The following is a 16696-nucleotide window of genomic DNA, read 5'->3' on the forward strand; positions in this document are numbered from 1 at the left end:
TAGATGTCTTATGTCACAACGTCCAAAAAAAAAAAAAAAGGAACAAACATTAAAACTTCTGAACACAAGTAAAAACAGAAGGATCTGTGTAAGGTTATAAACTGTTGAAAAAAATGGGGAATCAAACAAAAGTCAGTGTATGTGTGGAGCGTTTAGAGAAACAATCACCCCAAAGCAGATATATATTGTGTGACACTGTGAGCAGGTTTTGTACATGGCCACATTCCCTTGATCCATAATCTCTACAGAGACTGTGCACAAGTCCCACAATGTACACGTGTTTACTGTAGTACTGCTACCTCTCGCCCCCTATCGGCCACAGAATGGGAGCACTCCAGTGGAATTTCATACGTGTTGTTAATTGATCCTCTAATGCTATAGGTTTGTTGGGTAATACCTTTGATTTGATCTGATCTGACCAATAATTCATTTGCATATTTGATGTAATGAGCTTACGAGATAAAATTGGAACAAATGCGTTTATGTTCTCAAAGGTTTATAGGGAATGTAAATTATTATCTCTTTCAAATAATAGATTAGGCTCAGGAAACGTTTTAATTGTTTGTTTTCAAAGCAACAGAGTAATGGGGGAAACGACGTTTCATTTGGTTAGCGGGATTTTGTTTAAAAAAATAATCTACACCTCGAATCAGGGAATTTCATAAACCGAGAGTCAATTCCAAAGCTTTTGACTCCATTGCTTCAACACACTGAAGTTTGCCCACAGCTTGAACGAAAATAACAGCCACCCACTGTTTACGTCCGTGTTTTATTTGGACAAATGTGAGAACAAGGTAAAACCTTTGTTTTATGGAGTTTGTGTCGATATGTACGACATGGTAGTTTTATGCAAATTTTATATTTGTAAAACCCGAGGACTGACCGAACGTTTTGAGTTTTTCACACAACTCCAGTGGTCTTACGCTGAAGGGTTGAATTGTCTTGAATTACTAATGTGACCTGACCTAATTCCATATATGACATACGCAATTCCATATACATATTACATGTTTATTAAATTATTATATCGCACAACATTATATTTCTTTATAAAAAAAAAAAGTTAGCTACTTAGGTTTCCTTGTAAACATCAACAATGTTTAAATAAACACATTTTATGCGATTATCTTTTATTTTTATGTTTGTATATTTTGGAGTTGACTCTTGGAATCGAGTTTCCTCACGGAGTCGATTCTGTCATTTCTGAAGCGTGAAGCCCGAACCGGGGTCAGTTTAGCACCTGTGAGAGAGCCCCGTGCCGGGAAACGATAGCCCGCTCCGCCAATCACCGCGAAGAGAGCTTCTTCACCAGCCAATCACAGGGTGGGAGAGCTTCACTACCAGCCTATTACAGGGCGTGGGGGCGCGCCCTGTCGGAATACGTGTGGAAAACAAAAAATAAATAAAAAATGCAGTCGGAATGGCCTCGCCGGGGAGGAGCCTTTTGTGGAGAAGACAGTGCAGTGTCCAGCGGAGTCCACGCCAGACGTCAGGGCGGATTACTCCTCAAACTTTTAACCCTCGGCTCCAAACATTCGCCTAGTTTCAGAATGGTAAGTGCCTGCTCTTCCTGTTACCGCGGAAAGGCGCTGAGGAGATAATATTCACATTAATAGAAAGATAGTCTCCACGGCTGCACCTGTTCCTACCAGGTGACTTTCATGTTTACATTCAACTCCTTTCACAGTTCGACTCACTCGCTTTCTTCGATGAATTCTTTGTTTGACATTACATTGATCGGAACATTTACCGAACCATAACATTATCTTGTGTCACTTTCAGTCATTTAACCTTAGTCAACTTTATGAAGGTGTCGCTTCCTTGTATCCGGCAGAACAGGTTCCATCGTTTACCCTTAAAAATCTCCACAGGGGGCAGTGCACTTTCTGAAATAGCCTTTATTTCACAACGGACTATTCCTTCGACTTCAGAATTCAATGTCCATCATTAACTTTAGACTTCCTATGGCGCGAAGACTTTAAAAACTTTTCAGACGTGGTCGTGAAGTGTGTAACTAACAGCTAAAGTTAAAAATGTACATTTTAAGTCTCATTTCCCACAGTTAAATTCTTTCTGAATATTGCTGTATTATAGATTTTATAGATGACCTGTATTACAGGTAATGTCACAGCTCCAGTGTCACACTCAGGTGTGTACTCCACAGGTGTGTGTGGGTTGGTAGGTGTCGGGATAGTGGTATAGTGTTGGCTATACAACAGTATCCATAGGAATGTGAGAGTGTGTGATGCTCTGTAATGCACCGGAGCCCAGTCCATGGTGTGTTCCTGCTTTACACCTGGTGTTTCCAGGTAGGCTCTGGACCCACCTTAGTCCTGAACGGGTTAAAGCAGCTACAGAATATGAATCTTCAGCCAAACTGTCCATTCTAGTGACCATATACTGCATTAACATTTTTCGCTTATAATTTTGAGGTTTTATAAAGAACAGACGTCATGAGTTTTACATAATGACCTTTCAACCTTCTTCAAGAATTTGTGTTGCTTCCTCACGAGAGCGAGAAGTAAACGATGAAAATAAATGAGCCGCGTTCTGATTGTTTCTTTGCTCTGCCTCATTCACAAAGCAGTTCGGACTGGAACAGTCAGCGCAGCCTCAGTGTGAACGAGTTAAACCTCTCTGCAGGTGACTGATGTATTAATGTGGACTTTAAATCCAAAAACACAGAGTATAAGTTGTGTGCTACTTTTTCAAATTTTGAACATTTTAAATACTCTTTCTAGAAAAGACGAGACGTGCAACGTGTAAAAAAAAAAAAAAAAAACAGTATGTAATTAAGAATAACATAGAGACAATGTCTCACATGTTGTAACAGAAATTGTAGTTTTTCTGAAGAACTTTTGCCCATTTTGAATATGATGCCAGTAACAGCTTCTTAAAAAGTTGCGAAGAGGCAGAAGGCATCCTGTAAAATTGTGTCATTTTATGAAACAAAAAATAACACAATTAGGAACATGTCAGTGACATAATTGAATTTAAAAAGTGCATCTCAGAGTGATTAAGTCTTTTAGAAGATGGAGTGGTTTTAAAACTGTGAAAGATTTCTTTGGCACATTGTGAAACAATTCAAAAATAGTTTCAAGTTTCCCACATTTTACAGAGTAACAGCATGGGGCCTTCTTTGTCCACAGCACGTTATACAATGAGAATCCAGAGAAATCTCTATAGTCAAGGGACAAGGCCCAAATCTAATGTCTGTGTGTGACATTAACCCTCGGTGGCAGTGTATTAAACACAGACAGGTTTCTCCAGTGCAGATCACTGTCTCTGAGCACAGTCCATCACTGCGTCCACAAATGCAAGCAGAAACATTCGTGTCGCCACAGTCTTGGGGCCTCAGCTCATTTAAGACTGAGGTGAAGGGGAATGTCTGATGAATCTAAATGTAAATTATTTCATGGACATTGTGGCTGCTGCCTTCTCTGAGCTCAAGGGGAGAAGGACCACCCATCAATGTGTTGGATTTTATTTTCTTATGATTCTTAATGTTACACAGTGCTGTGTACGTGGTGCTTAACAGAGCTCTTTAACAAACATTCTCTGCACACGTGAGCACAATCCTCCCGTGCTTAACAAACCAGCAGGTAGCTGTGTGTGTGCGCGCGTGTGTGTGTCTCCAAACAATAGAAGGAAAAGAAAAAGAGCACATCACAGCTCTGAATAAAGGAAAAGAGAGGAAGCAAAGCTGGGAAACGCATCCTTTCAGTCCCAGATTAGGAACTTTTAGAACTTGTTTATTAACATATTCTGCATTGTGTTATGTACCTTTTGATTACACCTGGTGTATGATGTAGAATCTGGTACATGTTTTATCTTTTGATGCATAAAGTTAATATTTAAAACTTATAATAATTAAAAACAAACCAAGAGAAATCTATAAAGGGTGGTTTATTAGGAATGAGGAATTCTATATGAGCTCTAATAATAGCACAGTAGTCTATAACACTCAGTTCTGAGTGTGTAGAGCTGTGTTTAAATAAAGTATAATCAGTTCGAGGTGAAAGTTGTTATGTGGTTTTAGAAAAATGGGGAAGAGTTCCAGTGTGAAAGTGGAACAAAACCTATGCATCACTTTTCTGTGTTTTCTTCAGAATTGGTTTTCTACCTCGTCCTCTGTGGAAAATTCTTTTCTAGTTCACGTTGGTCTAGAACCTGTCGCTTATAAAACGCCAAAATGAACTCAACTGAATAAAAAAGATAATTATATTTTGAGCAAAAAACACTCTGTAACAGTGCAGAGTCAGTGCTTCTTTTTTCTATTCACCAGATGTTCCCCAGTTTCTCCACCAGCTGAATCAGGGTTTATTCATTTAGCAAAATCCTGCATCTTCTGCAGCTCACCGGAGGGAGGCTGACTTACTCGTGACTAATTGTAATTTATCATTAATCCCCTCCTGACGTATCCTTGTGTTAAGCGTTTCTGTGCGGTGGAAATGTGTAGAGCTACACAGTAACTCAGCTGTGATGAATGGGGGGATGAGTATTACTGCTCTGATGAGCTCATTCTGGAGGTTTGTTTACACCTGCTCACGTTCAAGCAGTGTACTTAAAAACAGCTTTTATTTAAGTAAAAGTTCTTTAAACAAAAAGTTTTTTAAAGGCAACATCAATGAGTTTGGGGAACTGTTGTTTCTCTGGTTTGTTTGTGTTCAGAAGCTCTGTTTTTTTAATGTGAAATGTTATATTTCATGGGAAAACATGGTTGTTTACTTTCATGCAGTTAGCGCTCTCCTGAATTTAGAGTCAGTTCCACCTTAAATAATGTAACTGTAACAGCAGAAATAAGTCAGAGTTACCCCCCTATGGAGCAGGAACAGAGCAACATCCTCATCTCTAACTAAATTTGGAGGTCTCTCTGCAGGGGGCAGTCATCCCCGGAGCCCAGGGAGCAGTTGTGGGTTCGGTGCCTTGCTCAAGGGCCCCTCAGCCGTGGATTGAGGAGGAGGACAGTGCTGTTCCTTCACTCCCACCGCCCCCAGTTTTCCTGCCGCTCGTGGGAATCAAACCAAAGACCTTTCAGCCCTCTGCTCTAACCGTTAGCTGCCCACTGAATATAATGTTTATGATAGTGTTCAGACTCCTGACATCTTTTGCATGTGTACGTCTGTAGTCATGCCTTCATCACAACCTGTGTTTATCTTTATAATCAATTTGTGTGATTCCTCTCTCTGTTCTGTGTGTCCTGTAGATGCGTTTTCTGCTGCTCTTCAGTCGTCAAGGGAAGCTTCGGTTGCAGAAGTGGTTCTTGCCGTTGCCTGAAAGAGAAAAGAAGAAGATCATTCGGGATATGACCGCCATGGTGCTGGCGAGAAAACCACGCACATGTAACTTTCTGCACTGGAGGGACCTGAAGATTGTCTATAAGAGGTGAGGTGAGGTGGAGTTATCTGTTAAACTAAAAAAAGATGACTACTTTTATTGTTGCGCTCACACAGCAGTTAGAGCCGCGTTCCAGTTGTCAGAGTTTACTTGTGATTGCTCCTCTTCAAATGCATTTCTTTTTAGGATATGTTCTGCTGTTAAATTTAGTGTGTTGTATTTTGGAACAGTTTTTCAAAGTTCCCTGCATTTTCCAAAAGTGATATATTTTTAATGATCAATTATATTTCATATGTGTCCCTTCCGTTTCTGTATAAGACCACAGTGATTTTATTTATTTAACTGGTGAAAGTATGTGGACATAGTTTCCATGCTGCAGTGACACTGATGTGAGAACAGTCCACCGACCAAAAACATCCAGCCGACAGCGTCCTGTGTCACTGATGAAGGACTAGAGGACGAGCGACACACACTGTGCAGCGACAGATGAGCTACTGTCTCTGACTCTACATCTACAAGGTGGACCAACGAGGGAGGAGTGTCTCACAGAGTGGACAGAGAGTGGACACAGGGTTTAAAAACTCCAGCAGCACTGCTGTGTCTGATCCACTCTACACCAGCACAACACACACTAACACACCACCACCACGTCAGTGTCACTGCAGCGCTGAGAATGATCCACCACCACATCACACCTGCTCTGTGGGGGGCCAGTTTGCACTGTGTACTGTGAGCATTCTGACCATCATCTTTCCAGCTGAGTTTCTGTGAGTGCCATGGTGTAGTGAAGGTCCTTGGGAACATAAAAACATATCTGTGAGGAAGGATCAAGCACCACATCAACATTCTCACTCTCTCTAAACAGCTCTGTTCAGAACCGACCGGTTTAGTGCCTGTACTTAGTGTCTGTGTTTGTTAAACACTTCATTTAACACAATGACGTATTTATTAACCTCTGACGCTAGGCAGTGGGTGATAACCTCAAATAACACTGGACTGTCTCTCTCTCTCACACACATTGGAATAATGGGGTTAGATTTTATTCTAATATCAGGGCTTTTATTTGTTTGATCACAGAAACTCGCACTTCTCAGATGAACGGCTTTTTAAATCTAATTTTTTCAGGCCCCAACACTTTTACACAGTCCTCTGTAGATGAAGAAATACAAACATAACACCAAGGTAATGACTGTAAGTGTGGAGAGCAGTTATGAGCTTCTCCTATTGGTTTATTGCTGCCAAATGTTTCACTTTGTTGCTCAGATTGTTGTTTTGACTCTTACACAGTTCTCAAAGGGTGACATCACAGTTTAAATCGACTAGAGACCAGTGTCACCAGGGTTTTTTTTTTTCCTGTTGGACAATAGCTCCTTATATTCTCACACTGCATGTTCTCCACACTATTGTCCCCAACACAGACCCATGTTATGACTATGAGTCCTCTCTCATTGTGTCGCTGTTTTACTTTTACGTTTGATATTAAGAAGTGAATTCATCTTTAACCCTAAAGTGACCAGCTCCAGCAAACATCTTTGTCCCAAAGGAAGTTTAAAAGCCACCCACAGCTAAAACTCTACCAAACACTCAACTACAAAAACCGATACAAACGTACACATCGCCGCTCTCCGGAATAAAACAAGGATCTCCAACATAGCAACTTCACAGAAGGAAAAAGCCTTCTTTACTTTCAATGGATGTCAGTGTAAACAGGTTTCGTTCCAAGTAAATTTGGAGCATTTCTATTGGTCATTCATCATGACATTTTAAACGCAGCAGCTGTCCTTCACACTGTGAAAATATCAGCCACAAACACGGAGACACGTAATTAATTGGACAGCGATGATATGCTAATCCATGTTAGCACCGCTCCAGTAGTGGGCATTAAGCTTTTATAACTCTTACTTTTGAACATTGGTTTGATATATTTCTCCCTTAGGATGGATACAAACAGTAGAACTTTGCTCTACAATGTGTAGTTTTTGTAGGTTCCATGTTTTCTGTTTTATCACTGCAGCTAGATCCTTCACTACACCACAGCTGAGTTTTGAAATATATAATTTAATACCAAACATTTTATACATTTCAAATGATGATTGAGCTTCTCTTGAGTAAATGTATATAATTTAAAAAAGGACAACCCCAGAGATGCATGTTTTGCTGTTGTATTTGCAGATACGCCAGTCTGTATTTCTGCTGTGGTTTGGAGGATCAGGAAAATGAGCTGCTGGCTTTGGAAGTGCTGCACCGATACGTAGAGCTGCTTGACAAATACTTTGGCAATGTGAGTGAAGCTACAGGATGCAAATGAATATCGCAGCTTAATCTTACCTGTCTTTATCAACTCTTAGATAACGATTTCCATGTATTTCACTGTGATTATTAAAGTAATTGTAGGCTCAAAAGTCACTTTTGTCAGGAGGCCAGTGATTGAATGCCAGGATGAAGGGGTTTAACAGGCACCAGGTGGATGATGAATCACAAAACTGTTTGTTTGCCCTGTGAGGCCAGTCGCTTGAGAGGTTTGAACCTTTGCTCAGAGAAAATATTGGGCATATTTAAATGTATATTTTTTACATTCTGCTTATAATTAAATTAATTCAATTTTATTTGTATAACCTTGGACTAAAAGAACCTCCTGGGAAGTTTACATCTTAAATATAAGAAAAGTCTTACTACTGAAATAACCAGTGTGCATAATGGTAACTCAATGCTTTAATCAGACATGGTACGATACCTGATAGAATTTAGTACAATGTTTAACTTTTTTTATATATAGATTTATCAGTTTAAAAAGGAACCAGAGGAAACCAAAAGCCAATTTTAAATATAAATAAACTGAGATCTAAATCAATTAATAAATTAAAGGAAAATGGGTATATTTTCAGTCAAATGTAGGTATTTGTTTATACCTTTAACAATATATTTTGTTGTTGTAGAAAATATTTTTATAATGCGATAATTTAGTTACATTTGAATGTTTTTAAATGTGATGGAATGCAGCTAACTGCTGTAAATTCTGATCAATAGAAGAAACAAGTCATGTTTATTAGTACCATTTTTAAATTAGGCTTTTAGTCCTGTAGCTGCAGGAGGAGTAAAGGACAAAATGGAAAAGCGTGCACACAATAACCTGAGGTTGTGTTTATTTGACCTTTTGCATTAGGTGTGTGAACTCGACATCATCTTTAATTTTGAAAAGGCCTATTTTATCTTGGACGAGTTCCTGATGGGGGGAGAGATCCAGGAAACATCGAAACTGTCCATTGCTAAGTCCATTGAAGCTTCAGACATGCTGCAGGAGGTGAGGGACATGTTCAAATCAAGCCCAGAGAGAGATGGAGAGAGGGGCATAGTGGTGTGTGTTTGTGTCTTAGATTCGGAAGCTTGTGAGACATGGTGATACCTGCTGGATCTGAAAAGGCATAAGAAAGCCTTGAGACTTGGGGGATGTACTATGTCTTTTAATGTGGGACTAAACCTTAGTTAAAAGGACCATAATCCAACAATTAGTTTAAAAATGTTAAATATTGGTCAGTTTTGATTCATTTAATAATAATGTGCAGTTATTTGTCACTTCCACATTTAACGTCTGTGGCAGTGAACACACACACACACACACACACACACTAGTGCATTAGGGGCTGTGAACACACACACACACACACACACACACTAGTGCATTAGGGGCTGTGAACACACACACACACACACACTAGTGCATTAGGGGCTGTGAACACACATGCACACACACTAGTTCACTAGGGGTTGTGAACAACCACACACACGGGCACTTGGGGCTGTGAACACACACACTAGTGCGCTAGGGGTTGTGAACACACACACACTAGTGCACTAGAGGTTGTGAACACACACACACACACTAGTGCCCTAGGGACTGTGAAAACACACACACTAGTGCACTAGGGGCTGTGAACACATACACACACACACACACACACACACAAACTAGTGCACTAGGGGCTGTGAAAACACACACAAACACTAGTGCACTAGGGGCTGTGAAAACACACACACACACACTAGTGCACTAGGGGCTGTAAAAACACACACACATACACTAGTGCACTAGGGGCTGTAAAAACACACACACACACACACACTAGTGCACTAGAGGCTGTGAACACACAAACACACATGCACACATACACTAGTTCACTAGGGGTTGTGAACACACACTAGTGCACTAGGGGCTGTGAACACATACACACACACACAAACTAGTGCACTAGGGGCTGTGAAAACACACACACACAAACTAGTGCACTAGGGGCTGTAAGAACACACACACACACACACACACACACACACTAGTGCACTAGGGGCTGTAAAAACACACACACACTAGTGCCATAGGGGCTGTGAACACACACACACACTAGTGCCATAGGGGCTGTGAACACACACACTAGTGCACTAGGGGCTGTGAACACACACACACACTAGTGCACTAGGGGCTGTGAACAAACACACACACACACTAGTGCACTAGGGGCTGTGAACAAACACACACACACAAGTTCATCAGGGGCTGTTTACACACACACACACACGCACATGCACTAGGAGCTGTGAACACACACACACGTTCACCAGGAGCTGTTTACACACACACACACACACAGTAGTGCACTACGGGCTGTGAACACACACACACAGTAGTGCACTACGGGCTGTGAACACGCACACACACACACTAGTGCACTAGGGGCTGTGAACACACACACACACACACACACACACACACTACTGCACTAGAGGCTGTGAACACACACACACACACACTAGTGCACTAGGGGCTTTGAACACACACTCAGAGCGGGGGGCAGCCATCTCCGGAGCCCAGGGAGAAGTTGTGGGTTCTGTGCCTTGCTCAAAGGCCACTCAGCCGTGGATTGAGGAGGAGGACAGTGCTGTTCCTTCACTCCCACCGCCCCCAGTTTTCCTGCCGCTCGTGGGAATCAAACCAACGACCTTTCAGCACTAAACCCTCTTCTCTAACCATCACTGAGAGAGCAAAACCTTTTTAGAAACCATCACCAAGTTGTCAACATTTGAAATTATACAGGATAAGATCTGATAAATCTCATCACTAGAGTTACATACAGGGCCCAACCTACTGCACTCTAACGTATTCACACACCCCTAAACACCCACTGCCCCGCAGGCTCTTCACGGGGCTCCTGTGAAGTCAGATAGGCACCTTCTATTGTTAGTGGTTCATGGAATAAAGCACACGACTCCTGGAAATTTCAAAAGCAAGGTTTGGCGTTCCAGACCCACTCCACTTTAATCTTACGTTATAGACATATCACTTATCTGATTCTACGTCGATCTCCCTGTGACAAACACTGTGAATAGCCCCAAAGGCATCACTAATGCATGCTCAGTGCCCATACTTCCATGTGGACTTTACACACTACATCAAACTCATATTTACCCACTGTGCTCCACCTGCAGTCGTTCCCTAATCCACAAAACCCATACAGCCCTCCGACTATGGTTCTACGCTCTCAGAAAAACTGTCTCTGTGGTGGTGCACTGAAGGGAACATATACTGTGCCTTACTCTTTTTTAACTGTAGATTTAAAGTTGTGTTGATGTCATTCACCGCATTTCTGCTCCAGGACTTTTATTGTGTTCTTTTATTTGACACAGTTGTATAATGAAAGAAGGAGCATTTGTCCAGGTTAGTGACCCACGTAACAAAGAGTCCTGTTAGAGGCTCCATCTCAAGCAGAGCCATACTCCCTCCCTCGTGCTCCTCACAGATAATAAATCTCTCAACACCCAGCATTAGCACACATTTAGATTAATTAAAGAATACAATAACAGAAAGTTGGACTCCGCAGTGATGACGTGGGTTCAAATACAAGTCGTAATCCATTCCTTTTCATAGATCAAAGACAGTCTTACTGTGTCCTGAAATATTATCAAGTCCTCACCCTAATGAAAACCTGGGGGTGGTTTTAATGGATTTAGGGAAATTATGAGAATGTATTTACAGAGGAATTTGACTGACTTCTGGAGACGTTAGGTTTGTAGCTTCAGTGCTAAAGGTGAAAAAGCAGAGTTTGGACACCACTCTTGTTGCTGATTGGCTTTGTTTGAGGTCAGTGGGAAAACTACATTTACACAATGTCTTTAAGCATCATGAGTTTACACAGCAGATGAACATTTAGCTCACTTTATAGATGCATTAGTAGAAATGAAATGAAGAAAGGTGTGACTCTAACTGGAATATGTGCTCCACAGACGATGGAGGAGTACATGAGTAAACCGGCCTTCTAGCATCGCAGGAGAAGACCACAGATCAACAGAAGAAAAGAAGAAATCTGTCTGGATCTGCAGCGTTTTGAAAGGACACAGTTATGCTTTTTCACGAGACGTTACTTGACTGATTGCAGTCATGGAGGTCTGTGGAGATACTGAAGGAAATGGAAATGGTTGTAATAATGTTGGAATCAACATTAACCTCCTCAGACTTTTAGGGCTTGTTTGAGACTATTTTATGAAGTTTTTAAATGTATATTTCTACTTTACATTCATTAGGACGCTCAGTTTTAGTCACAATGTATAATGGTTACTAAGGACAGCACAAACATGAGAAAGACAAGAGGAGAAGGAAAGGGAGGGAAACTCCTTTAGCAATAATCTGAGAATATAATGGAAAATGATTTTTGTACAGATTTAAATGATGTGGAACATTGCACACTAATGATGCCTCATGGAATCACACTATAACCTTCGTCAGGTCAGTAACTCGACCTGCTCTTAACTTTAAGTGGATCTATAAGTGCCTGATTTGTGACGGTGTGCCTCTAATTCCGCCTCTTCAATGAAATCGTTAAGGAAGACTGTTTTGTACGAATTAAAATGATTACTACTGTGATTTTAAGCATGTTTCCAAATCTATTATGATGTTGAACATTAAAGTTGTTTTGTGATAAACTCAAACGATCCTCTCGTGTCTTGTTCTTACCCGATCTGTCCGTTCTGTTGAGGAAGTGCGGTGCCGATGAAGGACGCTCCATGATCAGGATTTCAGAGGCTACTTCAAGAAGGAGGCTCTTTTATCCTCCTTTTATGCTGCTGTTTTTTTAGGCTGTGTTTTCACCCACCCCTCACCTCTCAGAAATAATTCTGCACATTTTCTCTTATTGAGGAAAGTCTTCATAATAATTCAACACAATACAACGAGAGGGAAAAATAATACGGTAATGCTTTATTAATCTCCAGAGTCATCTCACACTTTAGAACACGTACAAAAATGATTTAGAAACAAGTACCAGCCACCGTTTTTGTTTAATAATGATGCTGCGCGTACGTTAGGACCATACCAAGTTCCATAGTGCTGATAGATAAGGAGACATCTCACTAACAGACGCAACACAAACAAACACTACTAACCCATAACGGACGACACGCTGTTTACTCTTGCATGTTTATATATGATATTATTTACATCTTAAGAGAGTTTCATGAAAACTAAAGCACTTGAAACGTTAATTTGAGGAGGGAATAGGCAAGTCCCTCTAGGAGAGAGGTGGAGTGTCGTTGGATCTGGGTTTCCCTCTTACCCACTACATCCCAGCTACCAGTTTGCCATGATGCTCTTTCTCTCCTTCGTTTATGGGCTCCAGGGGCTGCTGCTCACTCTGCTCCACCGCTCCATTCTCGGTTGGTGGCTTCTGTGGTGCCTCTTCCTCCTCCTCTGCCTCCTCCTCCATAAGCTCTTTCCCCTGTGTGTCTCTCTTTGCAGGCTTGCTCTTGCCTGTGTCCCCCTGCTCAAAATAACCTTTCATTGCCTCTTCATAGGCCTCGTATGGGAACCGCGAATCTACTGCGCTCTTGTGCTCTTCATCTGGGTACTCTGTCAGAAGTTTGGCAGCAAGGAAGGTAGCTACTTCATCTTCATCCACAGCGTCACCGTAATCATCTTTCCTTTTGCTGGGAGCTCTGTTCATGTCCGACGTGGCAAAGAGGCTGCCTCTCCGCCCACTTGGAGCGAAGTACCTGGACATGGCCGTCTTGTATGGCCTTGGCTTGGTGAAGTACCTTGCATTCTTGCTTGCTGTGTTGCCCAGTCCGAGTGCCTTCAAAATCTCCTCAGTCTTGAAGTCCATGGGCCCTTCGCTCACTGTGACTTCAGGCTGCTTCCCGCTGTAGTACTTAATCACACGGCTCCGGTAGCGAGGCTGCTGTGGAGTTGGTTTCCTTGCCAGATGCGGCTCGGGCAGACGCTGCTGCTGCTGCTTCCTAGTCTCCTCCATGAAGAGCAAGCCCACCAGATCTTCAGGAGGAACCTGGAGCTTCATGGACACGGCTGACAGGAGTTGCTTGATGGCCTGTGGGTCGAGCAGCGAGGGGCGGTTCATGCTCAGACTTGAGCTGGGCAGACGTCTCCTCATACCCTCCGCCTGCAAGTCCCGCTTTCGAGCCTGGTCCGTCATCTCCAGCACCTTCAGCAAGTAGTAGTCCACCAGCTTGGTGTCGTCGTTATCGTCGTTTTCATCTGCTTCTCCTTGGTCTCCTGCTCGCCTGCGCTGCGGTTCTGCCGCTGCCTCGCTCTCCTCTTCGCTGTCTGCCAGCGCTCGCTCCAGCTCCTGCCGGCTGCCTTTCACGAGCTCCTCTGTCTCCACCTGCTCCTCCAGCGGCACCCACTCGTCTCCACCACCGGCTACGTCCTCGTACGCCACGTCCCGCAGCCGGTATGCATCATTCTGGTCCTCGTCCTCTTCCTCGTCCTCAGCGTCCCTCTTTTTCTGCAGTCTGCCGAGCTCCTCCAGCAGGGAGCGCATGTTGGCGAGGCTCTGCGCCGTGTACTGCTCGTCCAGGTCCTCTGTGGCGCGCTTGTCCTCTATCTCTTCGTCCTCAAACATGAGCGGATACTTCTTGTGAGGTCTTACCATGCCCCCAACACCTTCTGTATCTTCGGTGGTCGTGGTTGGTCTGCGGGACTTGTGCGCATGTCGCTCGCCCCCTGCGGTCTGCTGTTCCAGCGTGCGCAGCGCTGCTCGCACCCACTCCGGCCAGCGGGCGGCGTCCTCGTCTCGGAGCGAGGCAAGCTGAACGAGCAAACGGAACTTGTCCACCTCGTCGTAGTCCCCTGTGGGTGCCTCGCTTGGGGCGCCGTCGGTGCGCCGCTTAAGGCTCTCGATGTACTCCAGCGCCTTTAGCATGTCTGAACTCGGGGACGCGTACGACGGGGGCTCCCGCAGCCGCTGGTAGCGGAGGGACGCCGCGTACACGCCAACGAGCGAGTGGAGGAGGGCGGCAAGCACCAGCGCGGATTCTCCCGCGGACAGCCTGCGAAAGGAGAGGGCCATAGCTTCTGAGAGAGAGAGAGAGAGAGAGAGAGAAACAGAGAGAGAGAGAGAAACAGAGAGAAACAGAGAGAGAGAGAGAGAGAAACAGAGAGAGAGAGAGAGAGAGAGAGAGAAACAGAGAGAGAGAGAGAGAGAAAGAAACAGAGAGAGAGAAACAGAGAGAGAGAGAGAGAGAAAGAAACAGAGAGAGAGAGAGAGAAAAAAAACAGAGAGAGATTATTAGCTTATGGGGGGAAAAAGCTGCAGACAGAGGATAGAGACGTGTTTATGAACTTACAAAGACAATTTGCCATGTAAATAATAAATAAACAAATAATACAAAACCAAAATAAACAAGAAATACGTGTTGGTAATTTAGAGAGAGAGAGATGAGCTCATGAAGAGATAACGCCATAACCTTAAACAGGTAGAAATGTACAACCAGATATTTATAACCTATTTATAACCTTTCTTTCCGTATTAGTCTTCACTCTTTATAAATTCAACAGAAAGGCATGTAATGTTTAAATTCTGTTCTTTCTCCACTTAGAAAATCAAGAAAACACGCCGTTAGTCCAGAGGTGTCCACATATTTACACAGGCTTTTACACAGAGAGAAAAACAGCAGAGAGAGAGAGAGAGAGGTAAACAACATGGAGCAATGGGGCTTAACACAAACATCAATTCAGACTTAATTTAAATAATCACAGCTACTCACTCGGAGACACAAGGCTCCAACGGTAAATAACAAAAAACCAACGCAGAAAACGGAGCTGGTCTCTGAGAGAAATCCTGAGCAGCGCTGAGCTCCGAGAGACTGAATGTGGTTTATAACACAGTCTCCACCGGATGAGTCACCGCCCGTTGTCAAGGTAACCTTTACTTTCGCTCCATCACTTCGTCACGTCGCTGTTTCTGCTTCAGAGTTTCTCTAACAATAGAGTGATCTGATCTGCTTTAATGGTATTTTTCAGGGAGAAAAAAGAGTAACGAAGGCTAAGGAAGTTGTAGATAAATTAAGTATATTTTTTTACCAAAACCAACCAATACTTATTTACAGTTAATGTGACGTGGCAGATACACCTGGAAATCAAAGTAAATATATCATACTTTATACAGAAATACACAAACACAAACACATGAATGATATATACATTTATTTTTGTATAAAGTATATATTACACAGAGAAATAAACCGAATACATCTGTTTAAAAGGGAAACATGGAATCAGTTTTAACCAAATTTGCCTTTTATTATTATTATTATTATTATTATTATTATTATTTAGCCCTAACCCTGCAGCCTCTGAGGTCTGAGAGGAAGCTGAGATATTCCTGAGAGATGAGGGAACGGGGCTGAGACACAGACTGAGCGCTGCTCTGTGTTTAAAGCCTGGCGCTGAGGCACGGTTCAGAACAGAGTCGTAACCCGCCTTACCTTCAATGAAGCACGGAAAGCTCAGAGAAAGATCAGCAGCGACACGAGCATTCTCCGCGCAGCGCGCGCTCCCGCTGCGTTTCAGCACCGGACAGCTCCCCCCGCCCCGCGCGCGCCCTTTAACAACCACCTGACCGTCACGTCACCGCTGATCCCGCCCATACCCCCCCCCCCCTATTTCCGGCCTGCACTCGACTTCGGCTGCTGCCTTTTGGAAGGTCTATTTTATTCGCGGCGAGGAAATGCAGTCCACAGCGATTCTTCCCACTTTCCCCTGAAAGGCTGACTTTCAGGTGACGCACGTCAACATGACGCTACTTAGGAATATGTAAGGAGCCTAATGCAGTACCAAACACACAAGTGTGCAAAATACACGCTTAGAGTCACTAAGATATACACTCCCTGCATTTTACTGTGGTGTGGTGTTTTGGTGAAGTGGTGATGTGCTGGGGTGGTGGTGATGGTGAGATGAAGTGGTGATGGTGGGGTGGTGAAGTGGTGATGGTGTGGTGAGGTGGTGATGGTATGGTGAGGTGGTGATGATGAGGTGAAGTGGTGATGGTGATGGTGAGGTGAGGTGGTGATGGTATGGTAG

At 43.1% G+C, this 16696-nt stretch overlaps 2 protein-coding genes across 5 annotated transcripts; one reads left to right on the forward strand and one right to left on the reverse strand.

Annotated features, from left to right (window-relative positions):
• The first annotated feature begins 1401 nt into the window (after nucleotides 1-1401).
• Nucleotides 1402-12295, forward strand: LOC136675658 (AP-1 complex subunit sigma-3-like). Its single transcript, XM_066652343.1, has 5 exons — nucleotides 1402-1553; nucleotides 5207-5385; nucleotides 7510-7618; nucleotides 8501-8638; nucleotides 11611-12295. Exons 1-5 carry the CDS (start codon nucleotides 1410-1412, stop codon nucleotides 11644-11646), a joined length of 606 nt encoding a protein of 201 aa, XP_066508440.1. The 5' UTR covers nucleotides 1402-1409; the 3' UTR covers nucleotides 11647-12295.
• A 268-nt stretch (nucleotides 12296-12563) lies between these two features.
• Nucleotides 12564-16231, reverse strand: LOC136675821 (secretogranin-2b-like). 4 transcript variants are annotated; one of them, XM_066652583.1, is made up of 2 exons: nucleotides 16102-16231; nucleotides 12564-14689 (listed from the first exon to the last, which is right to left on the reverse strand). In XM_066652583.1, exon 2 carries the CDS (start codon nucleotides 14682-14684, stop codon nucleotides 12939-12941), a length of 1746 nt encoding a protein of 581 aa, XP_066508680.1. In that variant the 5' UTR covers nucleotides 14685-14689; nucleotides 16102-16231; the 3' UTR covers nucleotides 12564-12938. The 4 variants fall into 4 exon arrangements, with proteins under 4 accessions (XP_066508680.1, XP_066508682.1, XP_066508683.1 ...); XM_066652585.1 differs by having other exon boundaries at nucleotides 12564-14686; nucleotides 16102-16197; XM_066652586.1 differs by lacking the exon at nucleotides 16102-16231 and adding an exon at nucleotides 15382-15535 and having other exon boundaries at nucleotides 12564-14686.
• Nucleotides 16232-16696: the final 465 nt, after the last annotated feature.

The sequence above is a fragment of the Hoplias malabaricus genome, chromosome X1 (genome assembly GCF_029633855.1).
Source record: "Hoplias malabaricus isolate fHopMal1 chromosome X1, fHopMal1.hap1, whole genome shotgun sequence".
NCBI classification, from domain to species: Eukaryota; Metazoa; Chordata; class Actinopteri; order Characiformes; family Erythrinidae; genus Hoplias; species Hoplias malabaricus.

Excerpts from the sequence above, each read along its gene's own strand:
- LOC136675658 (XM_066652343.1), top strand. The coding sequence starts at position 1,410 with ATGCAGTCGGAATGGCCTCGCCGGGGAGGAGCCTTTTGTGGAGAAGAC. Across the intron at positions 5,386-7,509 it reads CTGAAGATTGTCTATAAGAG|ATACGCCAGTCTGTATTTCT; the intron begins GTGAGGTGAGGT and ends TTGTATTTGCAG. Across the intron at positions 8,639-11,610 it reads CTTCAGACATGCTGCAGGAG|ACGATGGAGGAGTACATGAG; the intron begins GTGAGGGACATG and ends TGTGCTCCACAG.
- LOC136675821 (XM_066652583.1), bottom strand. The coding sequence starts at position 14,684 with ATGGCCCTCTCCTTTCGCAGGCTGTCCGCGGGAGAATCCGCGCTGGTG.